Source organism: Mytilinidion resinicola (assembly GCF_010093595.1).
Source record: "Mytilinidion resinicola strain CBS 304.34 unplaced genomic scaffold BDZ99scaffold_12, whole genome shotgun sequence".
NCBI classification, from domain to species: Eukaryota; Fungi; Ascomycota; class Dothideomycetes; order Mytilinidiales; family Mytilinidiaceae; genus Mytilinidion; species Mytilinidion resinicola.
The window spans coordinates 482,162-504,655 of record NW_022985448.1 but is presented as its reverse complement, the minus strand read 5'-3'; the positions used below and the strand labels follow the sequence as shown (position 1 = coordinate 504,655).

The 22,494-nt window shown below is 51.6% G+C and overlaps 8 protein-coding genes across 8 annotated transcripts; 5 read left to right on the top strand and 3 right to left on the bottom strand.

Annotated features, from left to right (window-relative positions):
• The first annotated feature begins 815 nt into the window (after positions 1-815).
• BDZ99DRAFT_51326 (uncharacterized protein) lies at positions 816-2,163 on the top strand. The gene is made up of 4 exons (XM_033724701.1): positions 816-1,115; positions 1,169-1,430; positions 1,519-1,757; positions 1,995-2,163. Exons 1-3 carry the CDS (start codon positions 993-995, stop codon positions 1,725-1,727), a joined length of 594 nt encoding a protein of 197 aa, XP_033575262.1. The 5' UTR covers positions 816-992; the 3' UTR covers positions 1,728-1,757; positions 1,995-2,163.
• Positions 1,650-3,004, top strand: BDZ99DRAFT_51369 (uncharacterized protein). Its single transcript, XM_033724732.1, has 2 exons — positions 1,650-1,744; positions 1,881-3,004. The coding sequence occupies exon 2, from the start codon at positions 1,925-1,927 to the stop codon at positions 2,885-2,887; it is 963 nt and encodes a 320-aa protein (XP_033575261.1). The 5' UTR covers positions 1,650-1,744; positions 1,881-1,924; the 3' UTR covers positions 2,888-3,004.
• A 4,883-nt stretch (positions 3,005-7,887) lies between these two features.
• BDZ99DRAFT_419279 (uncharacterized protein) lies at positions 7,888-9,565 on the top strand. Its single transcript, XM_033716885.1, has 2 exons — positions 7,888-9,423; positions 9,497-9,565. Exon 1 carries the CDS (start codon positions 8,350-8,352, stop codon positions 9,310-9,312), a length of 963 nt encoding a protein of 320 aa, XP_033575260.1. The 5' UTR covers positions 7,888-8,349; the 3' UTR covers positions 9,313-9,423; positions 9,497-9,565.
• Positions 9,566-10,019: 454 nt separating this feature from the next.
• On the top strand, positions 10,020-11,086 carry BDZ99DRAFT_51316 (ribonuclease-like protein P complex subunit Pop4). Its single transcript, XM_033724687.1, has one exon. The coding sequence runs from the start codon at positions 10,081-10,083 to the stop codon at positions 10,807-10,809; it is 729 nt and encodes a 242-aa protein (XP_033575259.1). The 5' UTR covers positions 10,020-10,080; the 3' UTR covers positions 10,810-11,086.
• A 733-nt stretch (positions 11,087-11,819) lies between these two features.
• On the bottom strand, positions 11,820-12,457 carry BDZ99DRAFT_51312 (uncharacterized protein). The gene is made up of 2 exons (XM_033724680.1): positions 12,383-12,457; positions 11,820-12,325 (listed from the first exon to the last, which is right to left on the bottom strand). Exons 1-2 carry the CDS (start codon positions 12,413-12,415, stop codon positions 11,942-11,944), a joined length of 417 nt encoding a protein of 138 aa, XP_033575258.1. The 5' UTR covers positions 12,416-12,457; the 3' UTR covers positions 11,820-11,941.
• Positions 12,458-12,621: 164 nt separating this feature from the next.
• BDZ99DRAFT_464177 (P-loop containing nucleoside triphosphate hydrolase protein) lies at positions 12,622-15,066 on the top strand. Its single transcript, XM_033720246.1, has 4 exons — positions 12,622-13,322; positions 13,441-13,977; positions 14,030-14,836; positions 14,896-15,066. Exons 1-3 carry the CDS (start codon positions 12,626-12,628, stop codon positions 14,800-14,802), a joined length of 2,007 nt encoding a protein of 668 aa, XP_033575257.1. The 5' UTR covers positions 12,622-12,625; the 3' UTR covers positions 14,803-14,836; positions 14,896-15,066.
• A 2,321-nt stretch (positions 15,067-17,387) lies between these two features.
• BDZ99DRAFT_51233 (uncharacterized protein) lies at positions 17,388-17,936 on the bottom strand. Its single transcript, XM_033724621.1, has 3 exons — positions 17,658-17,936; positions 17,544-17,604; positions 17,388-17,491 (listed from the first exon to the last, which is right to left on the bottom strand). Exons 1-2 carry the CDS (start codon positions 17,854-17,856, stop codon positions 17,576-17,578), a joined length of 228 nt encoding a protein of 75 aa, XP_033575256.1. The 5' UTR covers positions 17,857-17,936; the 3' UTR covers positions 17,388-17,491; positions 17,544-17,575.
• Positions 17,937-18,252: 316 nt separating this feature from the next.
• BDZ99DRAFT_464173 (glycerol-3-phosphate acyltransferase) lies at positions 18,253-22,304 on the bottom strand. Its single transcript, XM_033720245.1, has 9 exons — positions 21,832-22,304; positions 21,385-21,603; positions 21,193-21,303; positions 20,992-21,136; positions 20,435-20,941; positions 20,219-20,378; positions 19,846-20,163; positions 19,490-19,746; positions 18,253-18,654 (listed from the first exon to the last, which is right to left on the bottom strand). The coding sequence occupies exons 1-9, from the start codon at positions 22,271-22,273 to the stop codon at positions 18,468-18,470; spliced, it is 2,346 nt and encodes a 781-aa protein (XP_033575255.1). The 5' UTR covers positions 22,274-22,304; the 3' UTR covers positions 18,253-18,467.
• Positions 22,305-22,494: the final 190 nt, after the last annotated feature.

Genomic DNA, 22,494 nt, shown 5'->3' with positions numbered 1-22,494 from the left:
CCAGCGTCTCTTTAGCCTGCACAGCCTTCATACGCCGTGCGTCGCCAGCTACGAAAGGCCCAATATAAGTAAGCCTCTTCCTCGTGTCATTCTTATTCTGCCGGCGCTTCTGCTTAGCTACGTCGTTCCTAGCGAGTGCCCTATGCGCGCCGTTGGTAGCCCTAGCAGCGATCGCGTTTGAGGCACAAACATATCGCTCGGTCCACTCCCATTAAAGAATGCTGTCCCACTTAGTCAGAATATAGTTACTTAGCTGCTTAAGCCTGCGACACGTAGTAGGGGTCGTAAAGTTGTCAAAATTAAATGGTGGTGGTGTAGATGGTCGCTGCTACTCACAAAATTAGACTCTCTAAGCTCCTCTCTATTCTCGGCAACTGCACAAGCAAGCTCCTTTGGGTTATCTATGCGTATAGTGTATAAGTTACTAGATTAGCATTGGCAAGCTCATACTAGACTAGATACGATTTGAGGCACCGCACGGCAACATCAAGACTTGTTTTCAACACAACCAGTCTCAGTATTAGCTAATTTATCATGCCAGTATTCATACGCTGATGCAAGGCTCCAGTTTGATACCCTGTTGGAAATTATTAGTGGAAAATTGTGGGGGATTCGTTATAGTTACGTGTTGTGGTGCAGGTGCCTCAAATCGGCCGCTTAGAATATTTCTCATACGTAGAGGAAGGTCGCCCCGACCCAACCTTGGAAACTGGGCCGAACAACCCCTGGTCCAGCTCGAACACATGACCTGGGGGCCATTTATGTGGCATATTAGCAGAAGCTTGCCGCGGGCCAACCGAGCTTCCGAAGCTGCGCCGAGCTCTCCTGAGGTCATGCCACCTGTATCCTCCATGCAAACTTCTATTTAGTCCCTTTTTTGTTCATCTGAGGCTTAGAAGCTCAACTGAGCACACGTCAAGCAGACCCTGGAGAGACCCAACGTGTCGCTTCTAGATGGCCAGCAGTGATTATACTGGCTCTACGTTGACAGGATGACAGCCTCTGCGAAAGCCTCCAGCGCGACCCCGAGCCTGTGGGATCAGGCTTTCAACTCATTGGACAGCGATCTAAGAAATGGCCTGAATTCGACTAGGACACATAAGCGCGATATCCTGGTAAACACCTCCCGGAATTCAATCGGATCGCAATCGCTAACAATCGGATTCAGGAGGCTGTGCTGAAAGAGATCGAGGCCAAAAGAGATGTAGCTGTACGCAAAAGATGGAAGTTCAAGAAGCCCAACGGCGATGTGGTCGTCGTGCGGGATGTGCTCGAAAAGACCGCGAGGTGGATCAACAGATTCAAGGAGACGGGTGATGTTATCGCTCAGTACGATCCTGTTCACCTTTCGTTACCGTGGGCAGCATTCAGGTTCTTGCTTCAGACAGCTGTCTCTGAAGTTCAAGTATTTGGAGCTATGGCTGATGATCGTAAGTTCCAGCATGAGGGAGATTTTAACAGCGCATACGCGCGAGGATGCCCAATATGGGCGGGAGCCGAGCTAACTTAATGGCGCAGTGGAAACCATTGCCCGGATAGTCACCCGTTATCGCGAATTCGAGCGGCTTTACCTGCAGGGAATGAAATCGGAGCTAGAGTTGATGTTAGAGGAAGCTTTGACTCGTCTATATGCGGAGATTTTGACCCATTTGGCTCGTGCGGTGAGATTCTTCGGAGAGAAATCCATGGGTGAGTTTCAACTCTTGACTCTTCTCATCTCTTCCTGAGAGGCTTTACTGCCAAGGTAGGATATCTGAGTAAGCGCATTGCTTCGAGTTCTTACTATTGGGACTTCATCATTTCAACAGCGCACACTTATCGGTCTATAACACGAGATTCTGCTACGATGTTAAATTGACATGGAGGCTAACGTCCGTCAGTCCGCTTGCTCAAGAGCCCCTTCCGCACGGTAGACGAGGAACAAATGCGCAAAGTCATAGCTCAGGAAGCTGAAGTCCTCAAAATCGCCAAGCTGACAGACACCGACAAATTAGTCTACCTAGAGGCTGCGGTCACGAGGCTCTCGGTACAGGCAACCATGTACTCTCAGTCACTCTCAGAACAGAAGTACAACAAAATACTTGAATGGCTGTCCGCGTCACCATATTACAACCATCATCAGTTCGTCTCGCAATCCCGGCTACCCGGCCTCGGGAAATGGCTGCTTAACCACAAGGACTACATCGATTGGCAAACATCGAGTTCTTCCTCGCTGCTCTTGCTCCATGGTATCACCGGCTCGGGCAAATCGATGCTGTGCTCGGTGATCGTGGACTCTTTATTGTCTATCGCTAACAATGATCCATTCGCCGCCCCATTTGGATACATCTATTGTGCGAACCCCGACTTTGAGAGGGCACGCTATTCGTCTGATGATGTGATGCGCTCCATACTCGGCCAGCTTGCTCTCGATACAACAGGCCGACGTAAGATCAAAGACTTCCTCTGCTCGGAGTATGAGCGCCAAATTGCAACAGCACGTGTTGACGGACTGGATTTAATGAAGTTGAGAACGCAAGACTGCGTTCGGCTCATCCTTGAGCTTGCTGAGCAGGATCCATTGACCATTATCATCGACGCCATCGATACTGTTAAGGAGAACGAACGGCATGCCCTCATTTCCACACTGAAGGGGATCGTCTTGGAAGCGGATAATGTCGTTAAGATCTTGATAACGAGCAGAAGCAGCAACTGTACAACAATCGCACCGGCGGCCGATAAGCAAATCCAGATCACTAGCCATGAAACTCAACAAGACATGGAAAGTTTCGTGAACCACCTAATTGACACCGCTGTGACAAGCAAGCTGCTACTCGAAGGGAAAGTGTCCCCTGCTTTGCACAGCATGCTGATACAGGCACTCCTCGACGGAGCTGGCGAAATGTAAGTATTTCCGATCGATCTCTGAACATTCAAAGTGACTGATACAGGTTTCTCTGGGTCAAACTGCAAATCGAGCGTCTTTGCCGAGAAAAGATTGAGGATGACGTTATAATAGCATTACAGAACAAGCTTCCAGAAGATTTGGATCAGTTATACCAAGAGTCATTGAGTCACATCTTCAAGACTGGCACGATCGCTCGCGATACTGCAGTCAAAGTCTTTTCCTGGATTCTTCACATGAGAGAACCATTGACACCATCAGCTCTCCTGGCCGCCATTTCAAATGCCCAAAACTCGACACTGCAATTGACACAATTGATGGCAATATGCGCGAACTTGGTTGTTCTGGACAAGGATTGTAACGTCATACGCTTTGCCCATCAATCGGTCAAGGAGTTCTTAGAGCGCCATGACTCTTTTACAGGAGCTGCGGCGCACACTTTTCTTGCCTCGACTTGTATTGAAGCTTGCTCTCGGGGCCCTGTTTCTACGAGGAACTTTCAAATACCAAGCGACGATTTTTATGTCTATGCCGCGATGTACTGGCCTGTTCACTCAAACATAGCCGAGAGCATGGCAGCGAACAAAGATATTGTCGACAAGATGACTTATTTCATCTTCGACGAGGATTTCGACACCACTTTGTCCTTCGACTCGTGGCTTGGAACGAGACGAGAACTCGTTACAATTCTTACTAATGACCATGCCATGAAAGCAGCTCTGGATGCGATCCCCGATCGTGATGCTGGATTTCTGTTCTTGATCAGCGTGTTCGGACTGACTGGCTTATTACGTGTGGTTTTTGAGCACGTGGCGGATCTTGATGTGAATCAGAAGAACAAACATGGCGCCACACCCGTCTATCTTGCGGCTGCCTTAGGACATTCAACCACAGTCTCTGTGCTCGTTGACCACGGGGCTAATGTCAATGTCAAGTGCGGGAGATACGGCAGTCCACTACACGCGGCATGCTTCGCAGGGCATCTGGAAGTGGTCGACAACCTTCTCAAGCTTGGCGCAAGCATCTCCTATGGTGTTGTCTTTGATGACGCCTTGCAGGCCGCATGTCGGGGTGGTCATGAGGATGTGGCACTTCATCTCATCGAAAGCGGCTCTATGGTCAAATCCGAGGACGACTATGAACAAGCTCTTGAAGACGCTGCTCGTGCAGGGTTTGTTAATGTCGTTGAACGGCTCCAACGACCGTCATTTCTGCTCTTCAACAAGAGCAAGCCTGACAAAGTAAGGAAGAAGACGAGGAAAGCCATAGAGGGTGGCCAGCTCGGTGTTATTCGTCAATTTCTTGATCAACAAATCAATAAAAGAGACGTTCTTCCACCAGACGCCGTTGCCCTCGCGACCTTGTACAATCACAAGGTTTTGGTGGAGTTCCTCCTAGACGAGGGCATGAGTGTGGAAGCCGAAGGTGCTGTTGGGACGCCGTTGAGAACGGCTTGCCTCCTCAACTATCAGCCTATCGCTCGCTTGCTCTTGCACCGAGGAGCAGAGATCAATGCTTGCGGGATTTTTGGTGACGCACTCCAAGCTGCGGCTATGAAGGGGCACACCACGGTTATGAAACTCATCATAGACGAAGGCGCCAATGTGAATCAGCAAAGCGGTTTCTACGGCACAGCCCTACAAGCTGCAGCTTACCATGGTCAGCACGGTGCTGTGGAGCTTTTGCTTGATGCCGGCGCTGATGTTCACGCTAAGGGGTATTCCAAGGACGCTTTCCATGCTGCTGCCGAAGGAGGACATCAAGATGTGATAATGCTGATGCTGCGAAAGGGCTACAAGTTCTACCATCCACCTCCGGGTCCAGCGTTTCGTAGAGCTACACCTTCACCATACAAGGCACTGATGCGAGATGCATCCCCTGGACGGGACTCTGATCCGTATAGACGAAGGCAATCATCTCGAGCCTCGAAAGATATATCCGCTAAAGCGACAAGGCCTACTACCGAGCTTGAGGCCATTTTCAGAGCAGCAGAAGGCGAGTCAGAGATGGCTCAGCTGAAGACCGAAGAGGTTCCAGCTACTGGCTACGAACCACAATCATACTCACGACGTCGTGAGAATTACCCACTTGAAGGTGCCGCTTCAGCCGGCCACGAAGGTACTGTCAAACTGCTCCTGGAACAACGGGAGGTGCTGGGCATTCCAGAAGATGAGATCAGTGATGCCATCAAGGTAGCTGCTTCAAATTCTCATTGGCCGGTCGTTCAGCTACTTCTTGACGACGTTGCAAAGCGGCAGTCTATCAAATCCCACATTGAATCAATTCTTGAAGTTGGGCGTCAAAGGCAACAATCGCAGATCGTCGACCTCGCCCTTGCTCAGGCTTCTAAACACTGCTCTGCGGATGAGACTGCTGAGTTAAAGCAGAAGCTGGTCACGGCAGCCGACAAATATCACCGCGACCCTGAAGTAAGCCAGGAAACGCTGGTCTTGGATTTTGCACACAGTTGCGAAACTGGAGACATTCAAGTCATTGATGCGATTCTTGGATCGAAGCACCACGAAGCACTGTCCCCACGTGAAATCGATGCGGGGCTCCAGCTTTGTGCATTGAATGCTCAGAGTACTGTCGCTCAAATTCTCCTCGAGTCTCCATCGCTCAAAGGGAGACAACCGCCTTCGGGCGAGGAAGCATTTGTTGTGGCGGCTGGCAGTGGCTCCGTGAATATGATGAAGTTGCTTACCTCTTACTGGACGGACGAGCTGACCACAACTAGCAGCGCTGCTATTATCCGTGCCCTCGTGGTATCCAGTGAGAATGGACATATTGATGTGGTGCGGTACCTAGTCCAAGATATGTCGGCGGATATCAACAATCTGGCGCACGACAAACCCGTCGGGCCAGGCTTGAACAAGACTATTTTCATCTCGTCCCCGTTTGCGATTGTTTCATATAACTCAGAGGGCCAGTCGCAAGCAAGTCAAGAGGAGTCTACTGTGGTGCCAGTCATCTCGCCCCTTCAAGCAGCGTTGCGAGGCTTTGCCAGATTCGACTCGTCAAGAAGCCACTTATCCGGGATCTTCCTCCATTCGAAAAATGAGCCTAGGAAGGCTGAGCAGCCTCAGCACGAGGAAGTCATCATGTTTCTCCTTGGTAGCGGTTCCAAGCCCAACGATCTGGGTGGTCAAAATGTATACCCAATACAGCTGGCTGCGAAATACTGTCCAGGTCATATTGTGGAGAAATTTATTTCAGCGGGTACAGACGTCAATGCGACTAAGGATGGTGAGAGTGCTCTCTTCGCAGCAACCGGACGCGAGTTGTCCGCAGCTTCTATCGTTCGCAGACTCCTTGCGGTTGGTGCGACCATCTCGGAGGAGGTCGAAGAACAAAAGGAGCTCCTCGAACAGGCTTTGCGCTACTTTAAAGGCAACACTTCAAGGAAATATTTTGACGGCATTGACGATCCCGATGGCCATTTTTTGGTAGTTCCGTCGCTGGAGTACGTGTTCAACGAAGGATCTGGAGCAGTGCTATTTGATCTTCTCCGTCAAATGCCGCAGATCACAACCACAGACATTAGATGGACTCTGGTCTTGCAGATGGCCGCTTTCCTCGACGATCATCCCTTCCTTGACCTATTGTTGTCTCGTGGCACGGACGTCAATGCTATCGGATATTACTACGGCACGGCATTGGAGGCAGCAGCCCGTTGCGGACACATCAGTATGGTTCAGAAGCTGTTAGACGCGGGCGCCGAAGTCAATGTGCTTGAGGGTCGCTGGCAAACGGCTCTGCGAGCAGCTCTTGTCGGCGGTCATGCAGACGTCATAGAGACACTCCTCGACCACGGTGCAGACATGGATCTCAGACACATCGACGATTCGGAGAAAGCTTCGGAAAATGCGCTACAGTTGGGAGTCAAATCCGGCAATCTGAGCATCGTCAAGACTCTCCTGAAGCATGGGGCAAACGCGGTGCTTGATGAATCTGAGACACTGCATCCGTTGATTCTAGCTTCGACGCAAGGAAGTGTGGCCATGGTAAAAGAGTTGCTTAGCGCTGGCGCACCAGTGAATATTCATGGGAAGAAGCGACCCTATTACGGGAGCATTCAGGCCGAGGATGCGAGTCCGATCCATGCAGCCATTGCCGGAGGGTACCTGGATGTAACCAAGCTGCTGCTATCCCAGGGGGCTGACATCGAAAACAATGTCGAAGGGGTCCACACACCTCTAAGTGTCGCAGCCTCTAAGGGTCGAGCTGACATTGTGCGTCTTCTACTCTTAGCTGAGGCCAATGCGATCGATGACGCGGCTTTGTCTGATGCCGTTAGAGCAGGGAGCATTGAGATTGCGCAAGAGCTTCTAGCAGCTGGGTCGAAAGCAGAACCTGTACTAGCCTTGGCATGCCGTCAAAAGCGCCTCCCTATGATTGAACTCTTACTTGAGAAGATCTATGATGGTGAGAAGCCAGAGACTGTCATCGACGAGGCCTTTGCTGTCCATGGGCTTGATGATTCTGTTTTCCGACTCCTGCTGGACTACGCCCCTCATACTATGAGACGCTTCGTCCAGGTCTGCGCAGCAGGCTCGGTAGCATCCGTAGGGATCATGCTAGAGAAAGGTGGCATCGACATCAATGGACAAGGCGAGGCGAATGGCGACTATCCACTGCAGGTTGCAGCTTCGCACTTGCAAGCGGAGGTGGTCCGATTCCTCCTTTTAAGTGGAGCTGATATGAATTGCAAGAGTGCAAAACATGGAACACCATTAATGACTGCATTGGAAGCGTGTGCAGCCTCTACGCTACGGGGGTTGAAATCAGAAAACGCAAAGAAGCTCGTGGACAAACTCTCCCTGCCAAATTCTGGGGGCGGAATGGCATATTACAGTTATAGAGACTCGGCTCCCAGCACCTTCCGACGGCTCTCAGACTGCGAGAAAATCGTGCGGCTTCTAGTCGTCCATGGAGCGAACATTACCGACGATAACAGGCCTTTTGGGCCGCCGTTGCATCTTGCCTGCCTGCTGGGAAGCAAGGCCTTGGTTGAGTTGCTCCTCGAGAAAGGGGCCGACCTCAATGCAACTGCCGGATTTTTCGAGAAGGCCATCTTCGCCGCCATCCAGGGAGGTCATCCGGATATCGTGGCACTACTGCTCCAAAAAGCACCGCTGACCAAACATATTCACCCTGAATATACAACGCCGTTGCATCTTGCTTGCGCTATTGGTAGCGGTGCATCTGTCCGCAAGCTACTAGAGCACGGTGCAAATGCCACTGTTCTAGATGCAAAGGGTCGGACTCCGTTGACGATAGCCCTTGAAGAGAAGAGGCAGAGACGTATAAGCTTCGAACCCTCTCAGATAGAAACACCTTTGGAAGTCATTTTGAAGCTTGCAAACCCACTGCATGTTCTCGATGACGACCTCGTGGCGGCAGCTGAACTACTCTCCAGAGACGCGGAGAAGACGCTCGCTTCGCTTTTGGATATTGCCAAGGGCATGGTAGTATCTGAAGCAGTCATATGCCATGTCCTCAAGCGCTCGTATGCTGGCAACGAAATCATCAAGCGCCTTATGCAGAGAAGTGGTGGCATTGGAGTGACGGCCAAGATGCTCGAAGCCGTTCATTCTCATTACGATCTGAAATACCTGCTTGAGCACAAACCGGTGTGCCGAATCACGCCAGAGATTCTCAAATCCCAGAAACAGCTCAAGTGCATGAAGCTTCTACTGGATATCGACCCTGAGACGCCTGTCACTAAAGAGGTCGTATTCCGGGCACTAGAGATCGGGAATGACTTCGATCGCAGGTACAGGAAGCACGAACAGGAAGGGAAGGACGTGCTAGAGACCCTCTTCGACCGCAGTCCAGATATCGCTGTTACCGAAGAGATGGTGCAAGCAGCGCGCTGTGCAGCAGATATGGAGATCCTGCTTAAACACCTGGAACCTGGTACGCGTATCTCCACCGACGTGGTTGCAGCGATATCCAAGTTAGGGCTGGGAGAGGCATATCTGACGATGCGTCCGCTGCTCAAGTTCGACCCCAGCATTAGGCTAGATCCTAAAATGGCCCTCCAAATGATTGGATATGGCAACGGCATCAACGTACTGGAGATGCTCCTGGAGCATGATCCGTCGATGCCAGTAACTGAGGAGATGTTTCTGCAAATCTTTGGACAAACATTGAGGGAGTCTGATGGGAAGGAGCTTGCGGACGTCATGCACAAGTATGGGACAAGTCTGGTGTTCACGGATAAAGTGCGGGAAGTCATTGATCATGCTTACCAAAACAAGAGTGAAGCCGCGATAAAGAAGCGATTTTACAGTTTAAGAATGACTGACGAAGACGGCATTGAGCCTGTAGGCGAAAGTATGGATGAGAAGACGCCTGAGAAGAGTGTTGGACGGAGCCAAAGTGACAGTGGCGACAATGCCTATGAGATTATCGATGAAGACTGATTTGGAGGAAGACGCTGAGCGCTTACGTTTATCGAAGGTGCATCCCCAGTTGCATTTAATTTAGTTTTATACTGTTTGACTGCACGGCTGCCACTTGCTCTATGCCTTGCTGTGTGTCTCTCCAGCTCTTTTGGCGCTCTTTCGCGAAAAACTTACGCTGACACGAGACGTGTGATGAAAGCAGTTTCCGGCGAGCTATTTCTCAAAAAAAGTAGCACTGGAAAATCTAGTCATTAGAACACTAGGTTAGGGGTTAGAGTCATAACTTTTCTAGGATAAAGTACTAATATTTTTAAATCGAGAGAATAGCTAGGTAGTACTCTTCATACTAACAAAGTTTTATCTAAGAATCTTTTATATAGTATAATAATTAGAAGAAGGTAAAAAGGCTTTAAGAGAATATTAGTAGTAGCCCTATTTTTAGGTACAAGCATTTATATCTATTTTAGGATCCTTAAAACTAGATCTATATCCTATAATGGTTTCTGTAGCAGTAGGGTTAAGCCTTGCCACCAGACGTCTTGGCATGGCGGGAAAAGGCCCCCATAAAACGGCGTCACAAACGTCCATTAGGAGGGGTATTTACCCGAAACTTTCATTTATCTGTGAAGTACTTCAAAGGGCGTACTCAAAAGTGCGCCTGTACGGTGTACTTCGTAGAACAAATCTCAGCACGGAAACCCCACAACCCATGCCACATCCATTACCTACAGTTATATATCAAACACTTCCCTAAGTGTTGAAGACACCACCTAACCTCCCAATGAAATGACGGACGCCGCACCCTCCAACCCGTCCGAACCTCACATTGCGCACACCCTCCTCTCCCGCGCCCACTCCCCCACAACTACCAACACCCTCTTCACCGACCGCGTCGTCAAGAGGGCGGTGACACTCCGACCAACCTCTCCCACCCCGTCCGCACGCGCAACTCGTCGTTCCGCTCGCGCGTCCCGCGAAGCTGCAACCAAAGCCCGCAAATCGAAAAAGCCGCGCCCGCTATCCGCAGCCCAGAAGCGCGCGCTATGCCTCTACGAAATCCCGAAAGAGCAGCAGAAATATGCAATCTACGAGCCGCTGCATAGTATGTGGTGCGGCTACATGAGGGAGGTACTCGGGCTAGTGAAAGCGGAGGGCGAGCAAGGGAGGCCGACGAAATACGTGACGCCCGCGGGTGCAGGGCCGATGGTCGCGAGCGCAGACCTGCACGGGGCGGCTGTGGAGGTGGTGCGGAGCCGGTGCGTGAGCCGGGTTGGGCTGAAGGGGATTGTGGTGCGAGACACGAAGTTTGTGTTTGACATTGTCACGAAGGGGGATGTGGTGAAGACGGTGCCTAAGGAACACACAATCTTCAGGTTCGAGGTGCCATTCTTGGAGCAAGAGGGTCAGCAGCAACATCAACCGCTCGTGTTTGAGATACACGGCGAGCATTTCCAGAGGACGGCTCCGGATCGGGCGAAGAAGAGCTTCAAGATGCATTTTGTGCCCGACTTATGAGCAGAGAATGGGACCTCGGCGTCTCACAACATCCAGGCAGAGCTCAATACGCCAAAAAGAGTGGTTGCTCATGCCATCAATGGTCCTACTAAGGGCGAGGCAGGGTTGTACATAACGCCACGGGACCATCTTCTCCAAGAAACGGTACGAGGTGCAGTCCATACATGACGCAAAGCTGGTTGAAAGGCACAATAAGGGGGTGTGTAGCCTTGCAAAAGATAAAAGTGTGGAGTCGTTAAACTGCAGTGAGAATGGCGTTTAGAGGTGCTGCACGCGGCCTGGCTATTTACTGCAAAATGAACAACGCTTGCCGCCCTACTTGTGCTGAAAGAGGCTATGGTGGAGAGTGTGGATTAGGCGGAGATGTGTGGGGAGGGGATTGTTGGGGTTATTTGCTGAGTTAGGGAGATAGTTCTGCGGTTGTGTAGGGGCATGAGACTCGTCCTTATAGAACAGCAGCTAGACGCAGAGGACTGATGAGATCCACTACATGTGCTTGACTTGTCAATGCGTCAATATTTGACGAATATGGGACGACAAGTTCCCATATCTGCTAGGCTTCACCAATCGCCCACGTAGGGATGTCTCTAGACGTAATAGTATCATTTACGCCACGCTCATACTCCACTACGAGAGTTGAAGCACCCACGCTACTGCAAGTTCTTGCAGTACGGGAATTACGGCTACTATGAGGAGCCCGTGTCTCTAGATTCCTATACTCCCACCAGACGTAACAGTCAGACAGTCGTGCTTTAGTCATTGGTTCTGCCTCTTGAGTCGATCTCGAACCTCGGGGAGGATACGCCCCTTTACCATGAAGCCTCCTCATCCCCAAATGTTCTCCCTGATTACCTGCCATCCAATACAGTGCCTTGCCATAGATCTGCATACTCTTTCCTGCCACCGTTTGTGGGGCTCCAACATACTATTGGAAATTGGATGCAGTAGATATGCTTCCAACCTGCGTACACCCTGCTGACGCTGTCTGGGGTAGCCTCGCGACTTTACTAGTTGTACAAAACGCCGAGCTTCTCTCTTATTCGAAATTCTGAAAACACTATGAAGTTCCTCGCGCTGTGGTAGACCAGTGTATGGGGATTCTTGACCAGGCATCGTACAGTACAACCCACTCTCACAGCTTCGTCCGTCCCCCAAACGTAGCATCAGCCTTCCTTGACTCCAGCACATACCCGAACGCTACCGGATTCGCACCCTGCGCAGCATTTTGTGGCAGTGGGAACGGAGGTTTCCGTAATTGCTGAGTGAAAAAAACGGGATGCCTGACCGCGCTGTCATACGCGCTCGGTGAGAAGGTCGGGTTTCGGGTCTGAAGGGTTTGAAGGGTCTGGAGAGGTGGGGCGAAAGGCGACATTGCTTCTATTTGGTTCCGAGGCTTCTTTTGCGATACAGTGGAGCTTGGTGCGCTGGATACGGGAGGGGGAGGAATAGAGGGGTATTGTAGGGTGCGGGTTTGCTGGTGGAGGTAGCTAGGGCGCTGGTAGTCTTGTTGCGGGAGCTGGACTCGGGTTAGCATAGAACATTTCCGATACTTGGAGAGCCGGCGACTACTTGCCTTTGGGCGCGACGGCTGCAATGCTGGGAGCATCGCGAGTTGAGTGTGAAAGGTGCGTGTAAGCTTTCTTCAAAGTAGTGAAGGAAGATCCACATGCCGAGGTCTATCTGTCAGACGTCATAGCAATCTGTGGGGAATATACGGACGCCCACTGGTAGCTATGGCGCAATTTGCTACGGGAAGCCAAAAGAGCTATATAAATTTCCTTCCTCCGTGACTCAAACACCACATCCACCGACCGCGATGAAAAGAACTACCCCCCTTTCCCTCTCCGCCTCAAGAACCCATCGTGTCAACTTCCCTCCCATAGTAAAAATCACCAATGGCACATTCTACACCCGCCACCCCTCCTCCCGGCCACGCCCAGGGCAAGAACCATCCAAGTCCAGTGTCAATTCTTCTCCCAATCCCCCCTTATTCCAAAACCTCACCCTTTCTCTACCTTCTTTTTCAACCCCAAACGAGCACTGGGCCATTCTAAGCCCCTCCTCCACAATCCGCACAGCCTTCCTCCACGTCCTCCGTGGCCAGCTTCTCTGCTTTCCCCCTACCGCCCGCTCCTACCCCTACCTTAGCACCCCCAACGCCTCCTTCAAATCCCGCACGCCCGACCGTGCCCTCGCGTACGTCGGTTTTGACGTCGAACGGCGCGCCTTCGGCGGCGCGTACCTCAGCGCACGCTATGAGTCGCACCGCGAAGCCGGGGATGTGTCGCTAGCGCGGTACCTGTCCGGGGTCACGGGGTTGAACGAGGGTGAGGAGTTTGTGCGGGCGCGTTTACCACCGGAGGAGGTGCTGGCACGAGTAGTGAAGGACCTGGAGCTGGAGAGGTTTGTGCAGAAGCCGGTGAGCACGCTGAGCAACGGGCAGAGCCGGCGGGCGCGAATTGGAAAGGCGTTGTTGAGCGCGCCGGAGATGTTGTTGTTGGATGCGCCATTTAGTATGTTCTGTTCTTTATCTCGAGTCGAAATCACGTTTGCGATGAACATGGTGTTCCTGATCATGAGTTGCTTGTGCGTGCGTGTGTGTAGATGTGGATGCGTGTTGATGTCTATCAGTTGGCCTCGACCCCTTCGTCTCGAAGCATATATCTCAAGTCTTGCATCGGCTCGCCGAATCGAACGCTCCCCGCGTTGTCCTCTCACTGCGTCCGCAAGACGTCGTTCCGGATTGGATCACCCACATCGTCTATGCCGGCGAGGACGGCAAAGTTGATACATTAGGTCCGAAGGCTGAAGTTTTCCGCTACTTGAAAAACAAGTATGAAACCGCCGAGCAGAGAGGTGCGAAGGGCGTTAGTCTCGATCCGAAACTAGTGGAGCTTAGAGAAGTTGGTCGTCATCTTTCCGAGAGGGGCGACTTCGAGGCTGGAAAAGAATCCGGCGCAACTGGGCTGAGTCGAGATGGGTATGAGAAGAATGACGAAACGCGGGTGCCGCTTGGTGATCCTCTCGTTGAGATGCAAGGGGTGAGGATCAAATACGGGAGTAATTCTGTGCTCGGAGATTGGCAGCAAGACGTAGATGGCACGAAGAAAGATGGGTTGTGGTGGGACGTTCGGCGAGGTCAACGATGGGGCATCTTTGGAGCAAATGGTGAGACGATAATGAGGCATGCATTGACTAGCCACTTGCTAACGTCGAGCAGGATCTGGGAAGACCACTCTCCTCTCTCTCATAACCTCCGACCATCCACAGACATATTCAGCTCCCGTCCGAATCTTCCAGCGCTCGCGACTGCCATCCCCTGGTATCCCTGGTATCTCCATCTTCGACATCCAATCCCGCATGGGCCACTCTTCTCCTGAAGTCCATGCTCTCTTTCCCAAACAGCTCTCTCTTCGACGAACCCTCGAATCCGCATGGGCAGATACTCCCCTCACGAGACCCGCTCTCAACGCCGAAGCAGGCAGCCGCATAGACGCATGTCTCCGTTGGTTCGAGGTTGATCTGAATCCCCAACTCGCCGAAACAGCATCGTCAAACCTGGAGTGGTCATCCAGCACCCTCTTCGGTCAGGTCTCATACAGCGCCCAACGTGTTCTGCTCTTCCTCCGTGCTGTGATCCGCCATCCAGACATCTTGATTCTTGACGAAGCTTTCAGCGGTATGGATGACCTCGTGCGAGACAAATGCTTGCTCTTCCTCACGCGGGGCGAAGGTATGACGTTGACGTATACCGACAAGGGAAGTGTTCCGGTGCCCAGCGCCAAGGCAAAGAGCAATGAAGTCGTGGTGGAAGGGCTGCAAGACCATCAGGCAATGCTGTGTGTGAGCCACAGTCGGCAGGAAGTTCCGGGTTGTGTGAGAGAGTGGGTGTGTTTGCCGGAGTCAGGGACTGGGCAGCCAAGGTTCGGCAGATTTTCCGGCCCAGTGGAGTCGAGCTATCGGCGATGGGAGGAGATTTGGAAAAGGAGCTGACGACTTCAAAGGTCCGCTAGATAGCAAGGGGCATCTTTGATTAAGTTAGTTTCTGTGCTTGGGAAGTGCTTGGTGTAGACCTAGATATCTTACCCTGCTTGGTCAGTAGACTCCTTCAGTGATGGCCATCAACACGAAACTGGCAGCTCGAGCCCAGCCTCTGACCCGGTTGAACCGCTGTTCATATCGTCCTCGTATTCCAACAGCTGCAGAAGTCCGCTCGAATCTAGAGGAGCCTCACCAAGAAGACTTGGTTTTGATGGCCGTCAGCACGAAGCTGGCAGCTCGAGCCCAGCCTCTGACCCGGTTGAACCGCTGTTCATATCGTCTTCATCTTCCAACAGCTGCGGAAGTCCGCTCGAATCTAGAGGAGCCTCGCCAAGAAAACTTGGTTTTGATGGCCATCAGCATGAAGCTGGCAGCTCGAGCTCAGCCTCTGACCCGGTTGAACCGCTGTTCATATCGTCTTCGCCTTCCAACAGCTGCGGAAGCCCGCTCAAATCCAGAGGAGCCTCGCCAAGAAGACTCGGCTTTGATGGCCGGTGGCGAACAGAGGTGGAATTGACACGAAGACCGCGGCCAGCGAAGTGGGCGGCTGGGTTTGGTGAGAGAAGCTCGTTGTCCTGTTGGCCGATTGGCCGACAGAGTACGAGAGCGACCGCACAGCCTTTCGGACGGGCTTTTATTAAGGAGGAAGCCGATCGTGGGATCAGCTTGTTCCTCTACGGTTGGAGAGGTCAGGCCGTCTCGCGCAGAGGTGAAGGACGCAGCATTCCATGGGAAGCTAAACGATCCGGTGCGCGGCTGGCCCGTACCCTGTTCGACGGACGGGGTGGGAGGCTGCGAATTGCCGGTCTGCGAGGCCCTGCTTCAATCGTCAGCATCATCAGCAAGCAATAGTATATCAGCTCTCCAATCTGTGGTGCCGCTGGCTGACGCCCACGACAGGCAGCGAGAATCAGGAGCTCTGGCTGTCGGAGGGAAGCAGCATCATCGAGAACGAACGTACCTCCCGCGGCCCCAAGCCCTCCACAAAACAAACAAACATAAAACACTGCTCTACCTGGGTATGAAGACCCAGGCCGAGAGGCCCGCGAAAGAGCACGTCTCGTTGTTGAGGAAGAAGAAGAGGGTTGGGGGCGAGACGAGCGAAGATTTTATACCCCAGCGGGGCTTGGCAGTGGCCCCCGTTTCTGGCGTCACCGCCTTCTACCCCAGCCACGCCCTGCGGATCAGGCCACCGATGTCGGGATGCTGCTGCTGCTCATGGCGTCTCAGGTACGGAACGTGATGCTAGCCAGGTGATCAAAGGGGAGGCGATTCGGTGCATGTCTGCTGTGACATAGTACGCATCGCAGGAGGCCATAGTCCGGGGGAGGATCCTACTGTTAGCATGCTCATCCAAATGATGATTGGGGGTGGTATGATTTGGGCCTGATCTTCTTTGCACATCGCTGCGAGCCCCTCGGTCCGTGGCCGCGCAGAGCACCTTTAGATTGAAGCGGCCATAACGAGACCTTGATCAGCACGACAACAAGGCGTTCCACCTCTGAAACATACCGATTGTGATATGTAAAGATGTAATAGCTAACGCGTTTCAAATTGCCTCGCATTGACTGTGCCTCTGCTTCGCGTTAGCCAGGATTTCCCAAAATGTCATGATGGGTTCGGGAGCGGACACAGTACTCACACATACGCCCAAACCCAATGATCATAACCCTCAATTCCGAGCCCTTCTCTTTTGTAATGAAGCTCCGTAACCCAAATTGCGACGTTGAATATTCATTCCCAAGAATGGCAGCATGGGCTCAGGGGTAGACACCATGCCCATGCATACGCCCAAATTCAATGAGAACACCCTTCAATCTCGAGCTCTTTCATGTGAAATTGGACATCCTGATCTGGTCCCTCGAGTCCTTGACATCGTGAATGCGTCGTATTTGAGTAGCCTAGAGGGGTATTCCATCGTCACCCGTATCCTCAAAAGGAATAAGCATATCGTTCAGTTCCTAGCTCTTTCATGTGAGATCAGACGGTCTAATCTGGTCCCTCGAGTTTTTGACATCGTGAACCCGTGGCTTCTGAATAGCCCAGGGGTGTATTCCATACTCACCCGTATGCTCAAAAGCAACACGAATGTCATTCAATTCCTAGCTCTTCTAGTTTACAATCCTCTGATATTGGACGTTCTGATTTAGCCCCTTGAGCTTTTGACATCGTGAAGGCGTCGTTTTTAAGTAGCCCAGGGGCGTATTTGATCCTCTGGTGTGTTGTCAAAACGTTCATATGAGGGACTCTGATCTAGCCCCTGACGCTTTTGACATCGTGTAGGCGTGGATTTGGAATAGCCCAGGGGTGTATTCACTCCTCCAGTGATCTGTGAAGCTGAACGTGAAGGGCTCCGATGCACACCCTTCAGTCCTTTACATCTTCCTTAGAATATTAGCACTAGTCATGAGGTGGTACCTTTACTCACAGGTATGTGCAAAACAAAAAGACATGACCTCCAATTCCTAGCTCTTTCAAATGGCAACGTGACTCCGCAGTCCAAACCGTCAATAGTTCTGCCAAGCACTTAATATCAAGCATCATATGGTATCGTAAAAAGGTCGTAGAGAATCAGGATGTCATTCTCAGTGTCAGCTACATAGGGGCGGATATCTCGCTTCATCGCCCTCGCTTCTGCCCCCTATGATCATTAGTCGAAGGACTTCAGACAGTCGAAAGAGAAGATAACATACCCTACTTCAAGTGCACAACCAGAGCCTTCAGATCAAACGGTCACTTCCTCAGTCTTGGCCTCTATGATAATTAGTTGAAGGACTTCAGGCGATCACAAGGGGAAGATCACATACCCTCTTTGATATTCGCGTCAGCGGCTCCAGATTGAGCCTTCTTACGCTTGTCCTTGCGCTCTATGATAATCAGTTGAAGTACCTCAGACGGTGACAAGAGGACATCACATACTCGGGTTGCAGCGGGTCTTCTTCGAATCGTGGCGCCATTTGCAGATCCAGCAGGGTGGATATCTGATCTTCTTTCCATTGCTGTCATAGGCCTGAGTGCGCATGTGGGGGAGCTTCGCGTTCTTGAGAACGCGCGCAGAGCCCTTGGAAGCAGCCTTCGATTCCTCAGCCCGTTTCTTCTTACGCTCCTTCTCGCGCAACTTGTCAGTGCGGTTCTTATGCCGACGCGCCTCCTTAGAGCGACCCATAGTGGTGCGGGGGGGCCTCTAGCGAGTGAAGAAGGTGTGCAGGATGTTGAGCGGAATCAGCGGATGTGTAGATAGATGCAGGAAGCAGAGGATGCGGTGGTTTGAATGAGGTGGAAGAAGTTTCGTGGAGTGGAAGGGTTTGTGCGAAGAAGAAGCGGTCTGGAGATCACGGGGCGGCGGTGTTGTGATAGGTTGCGGCAGCAAGACACCATCACAAAGAGAAGAACACACACATACGGAGCATGGAGGAGGTCTCTGAATGGTCTACAGGTGTACAGTAAGTAGACTATACACTATCACTGCCTTGATACCCACTGCAGAGTCGCAGACACGCTAGTCGCTAGATGTATAGAGAGGTCCACCCGCTCCAGCATCTCCGCACCGCCAGCCCACCAAGAAGCTTACAAGAAAGGGGCTAAAACAAGAGAATGGGGGACTTGCTGAAGTACAGTTACAGTCTAGCTCGATCGATGTTCAAGGCCTTCCGCTTCCTCTTCCCCTTAGCCTTCGCGATGCGGGCTTCGTCTTTGTCGACGAGCCCATCCCGCGACGCCGCATCCTCCCACAACTCCCTTCCGACCTTATCAGCGAGCGCCAACACACGATTCTGCACCGTAGCACCATCGCGACGATTTTTCCTAGAGATGGCGGAACGAGTCAGCGAGCCCCTGAGACAAACAAAGAGGTAGGGGGGTAATGGGCCGAAGCAACCACGACGCAGCAAGCTCCACGAACTTTCCACTCGCAGAATAAGGGCGTTGCAGGCGGGCAAGAAGAAGGGGAAAGCAGATCAGACAAACAAAGGGAGGAAGATAAGGACATGATAAGATGTCCACTAGGACAAACTCCAGGGCGGCGGCCTTGCGGAAGCCCGTACCTTGACAGGACGGGAACATGACTGCTAGCCAAGGACAGAGTATGGGAGGGAAATGAAGACCTGTTGAAGAAGGGATGTAACAGAAGGGACACACGAGACAGGATGCGCAGGCCCCCGACAAGATTTGGGAGTAGCGGCGGCGAGCGGAGTATAGGGGGCACCAAGCCCAATGAAGTAAGACTTGCAGCAACGAAACTAGAAGACTTATACATGAGGGTTGGGGATGATGCTCGAACAGACAGCAAAGGGCGTAAAGATAGGGACCGGTTGAGAATAGCTGCGAGGACATACTCTCCCCGGGGGCAGTCAAGGACAGGGAGGTGTGGAGCCCAAAGAATAGGCACGAATGGAGGGAAAGGGTAGAGAAATACGGCAGGATGAAGAGAGATGAGGTATAAGAAGAGTAGCAACGATCCGAGTATACTTCAGGGAATGCCAGGCAGTATGCAAGAAGGGCAGAGCAAATAAAAAGGACGATGCATAACGGAAAAGGAGCAGAACACAAGATGACAGTGCTCTTGAGACATCCAGGAGACACGGCCATAAGAGTGGGCAGAACACAGCGATTACAAGGTAACGAAACGAGACAAACATACCCTTCTCTCCGCGACAGCGAAACCAGCTCTGAAAAGGTCCAGAGCTTCCCCTTCGCCATAATTTTACCCGTCTTTTTGCAACGGGAGGGTGTCCAGTCGTCTGCGAGTCGTACGGTGGATGGTATTTTCGTGTCTTTACTCTTCGCAACTACGATCATACCTTCTTCTTCGAAGCGCTGGTAAGCGTTCTTCAGAATTTCTTTATTGACGGCTTCAAAATACGATAAGTCTCCTTGGTGATACAGAGTTTTTCCTAGCTTTACGTGTTGTCAGCAATGTCTTCAGTCTTCAGTCAACTCATTTCTTCAATGTTCATCCGCATTCTCTTCTTTTCCATATGAATTTGACCAACATACCAATTGCGCGCGATCTTGAACCTTTTTCATGTCCAGCCACGTTTCTCCTATTTGTGTTAATGGGGGTGTAAGCATTTGGAGAGACATTGCGCCAAGCCAGCTTGCTTCAACGAATGGCCATATCAAGAAGCAATAGAAGTCAAAGTTCTCCCGGCCGCATTCTCTTTCAGCATCGCTCAACTCGATGAAACCTATCTTGCTTGGGTCTTCGGAATTCCTGGTTATCTGGACAACATTGTCGCGTTCCAGACCATTTAAGGCCTTTGTCAAGTTGGCGTCGAGTCCTTCAGTCGGGAAGATGAACTCGCCACGGAACAACTTCATACACGTTAGCTATCTCTTTTTTACACCTGGAACTTGAATCAGAACTAACCTGAGATAAGAAATACACCTGACCATGGAGGTCCTCGTATGTGATCCTTTGGTTTTCGGGTCCACCGCCTTGCTTGATCTTGGTATACATCGCTGCTGATACAAGAGCCTGCAAGATAAAGAGATGGATAGTCATGTTCCTGTAGAATGACAATTGAAATCTGGACGGGTGTTAACGTTCTGCTCCAGGTCACGATCTCGGAAGATTTTGTCTCACCTGTCAACGGCGTAGAACGTCTCCTCGGGTAGCCCCTGAACCGTACCAACCAGGCCAGGACCAAGAACCTCGAGTCCCCTTTCAACAACCACACTAGTCGGGAGGCCAGCGAAGTGGGCTACTCGTCCGCCTTGGCTTCGAACACGGTCGCTGAGCCACTCAACTCTTCTGACCAATTCGGCTTTACCGACGCCTCGACCTCTAAGCGTCAGCAGCACAGTGCCAATCAATGCTGTGGGCATCACGACTGAAACATCATTGATATCGGAAAGAACCTTGTACCCCATCGTTCTTAGAATTCTCAACCTCATCTCTTTCGCATCCAGCTGCTGAGGTAGCTGAGTGAACCTCTCCGTTTGCTGCTGGATGAAACCACGGAGACTCCAAGGCTCATGAAAGCGGACATCTACACGGCCTAGCTTCAACGAAAGTACCGAGGAAGCAGAAAGGAAATCCATAAGGTTCTCTTTTGGTTTCGGTTGTCCGAGAAGTTCGCTGATGTACGAACTGTTTATCTGTCAGCCCCACAGCCATTCACGATGAACCTCAACACTTACTCTACTTCAATCACCTTATCATATTGTGTGCTGACTGGACATATTATTGCATCGTTGACCCGTCCAGATGCCACGCTGTCCAAAAGGAAATTTAGAATCCCAAACTTCGGTGGAAGGAGTTTACCAGTCCGGGACCGACCACCCTCTACGTCCTTAATTAGTACATTATTAGCAGCAGGATAAGGGCGATTCTCTTCATACCAACGAAACACTCCAAGTTGAATCCATTCTGGAGAAGCGTATCTATGTATGCCTGCACAAGCGTGGTATAAAGCTGATCGTCTCCAAAACTCCGACGTATCCACATAGCACCTGTGTTGCATCAGCACGTTGTTTAGCCAACCCACACCCTGCATTTCATCAGAATAGAGGGCCATGACGGTGTTGACCAACCTGCATGTTGCAAAAAGGATCCGACCACGGGAAAGTTCAGGTTATCACCCGCGACTACCGTAGGCAGGGCCAAACCCAGTCTATAGCAGATTATCTGCAAGGAAACGTAATCAACGTGAGATCGATGGCATGGAAGGAAGATTATGGATTGTTTATTCTTTTCTGCTTGCTCGGCAACGCCGCGGAGGCGAAGAACTTCTTCGCTCGAAACGTGGATACCTATATGACCGGATTAGCAACGCATTCTAAGCTTGTGTATGCCTCTATCACCCCAGGGAACTAATATTGGACTCAGTTCACTAAAAAACAAAGGAGTCATTCGGAAAGAACATTTGAGATGCGCCTGCGTTGCCAACGGCATCCATGGTGAATCCAATACACCATCCTTTCCGTATCCGAGCGCCCCTGAATCCGTCCAGTCACGGTATAAGCAAAAAATACACTCACCCTGATGATACGCCCTGGTCAACAGCTGCGTGCACAGATAATACGCGCCCCTGATAAACCGCTGGCTCTCCATCTTGCAAATCATGTCATCAGTCAACTTATCTGCCACCTCCATCAGCTGCTCCTCAATCTGGACTCTCCGCCGATGTTTCCTCTCCTCTACTCCCAAACTCCCTCCGTCAACCCCGGAAACCCTGTTATTTTCGATTTCCGCTCCTAACCCGCCCTCCCGGACTTCAGCATCCACCCGCCGACTCGCGAGCTCTCGCACCTTCTCTCCGAGTTTCTCATTCCGCAGCACCATCCCTTTCATGCGCTCGCTGAAGCCCGCGTAGAAGATTGGCTGGCCGACTATGTTGTCGTAGCTACGCCAGCCGGTGCCGGAGACGTGCAGCGAGATCTCACGCAGAAAGTCGAGCGGCGATTGCCGGAAGCGCGCCATGCTGCCTACGAGGTTTCTTTCATGCCCTGGGGGATGAGAGGAGGTATAGCCGGCGGTATGCAGATGGACAGCATCGTCGGCGAGAATTGAGAGGTCCGGGGGTTCGGAGGAGGGGGAGGGCGGTGGTTTCGATTTGGGAGGCATTGTGGCGGTTTGGAAGCAGGACTTGGGTGGTGTGAGGGTGCCTGTTGTCGAGGGACACTGAAAGTCGTCCCGGTCCT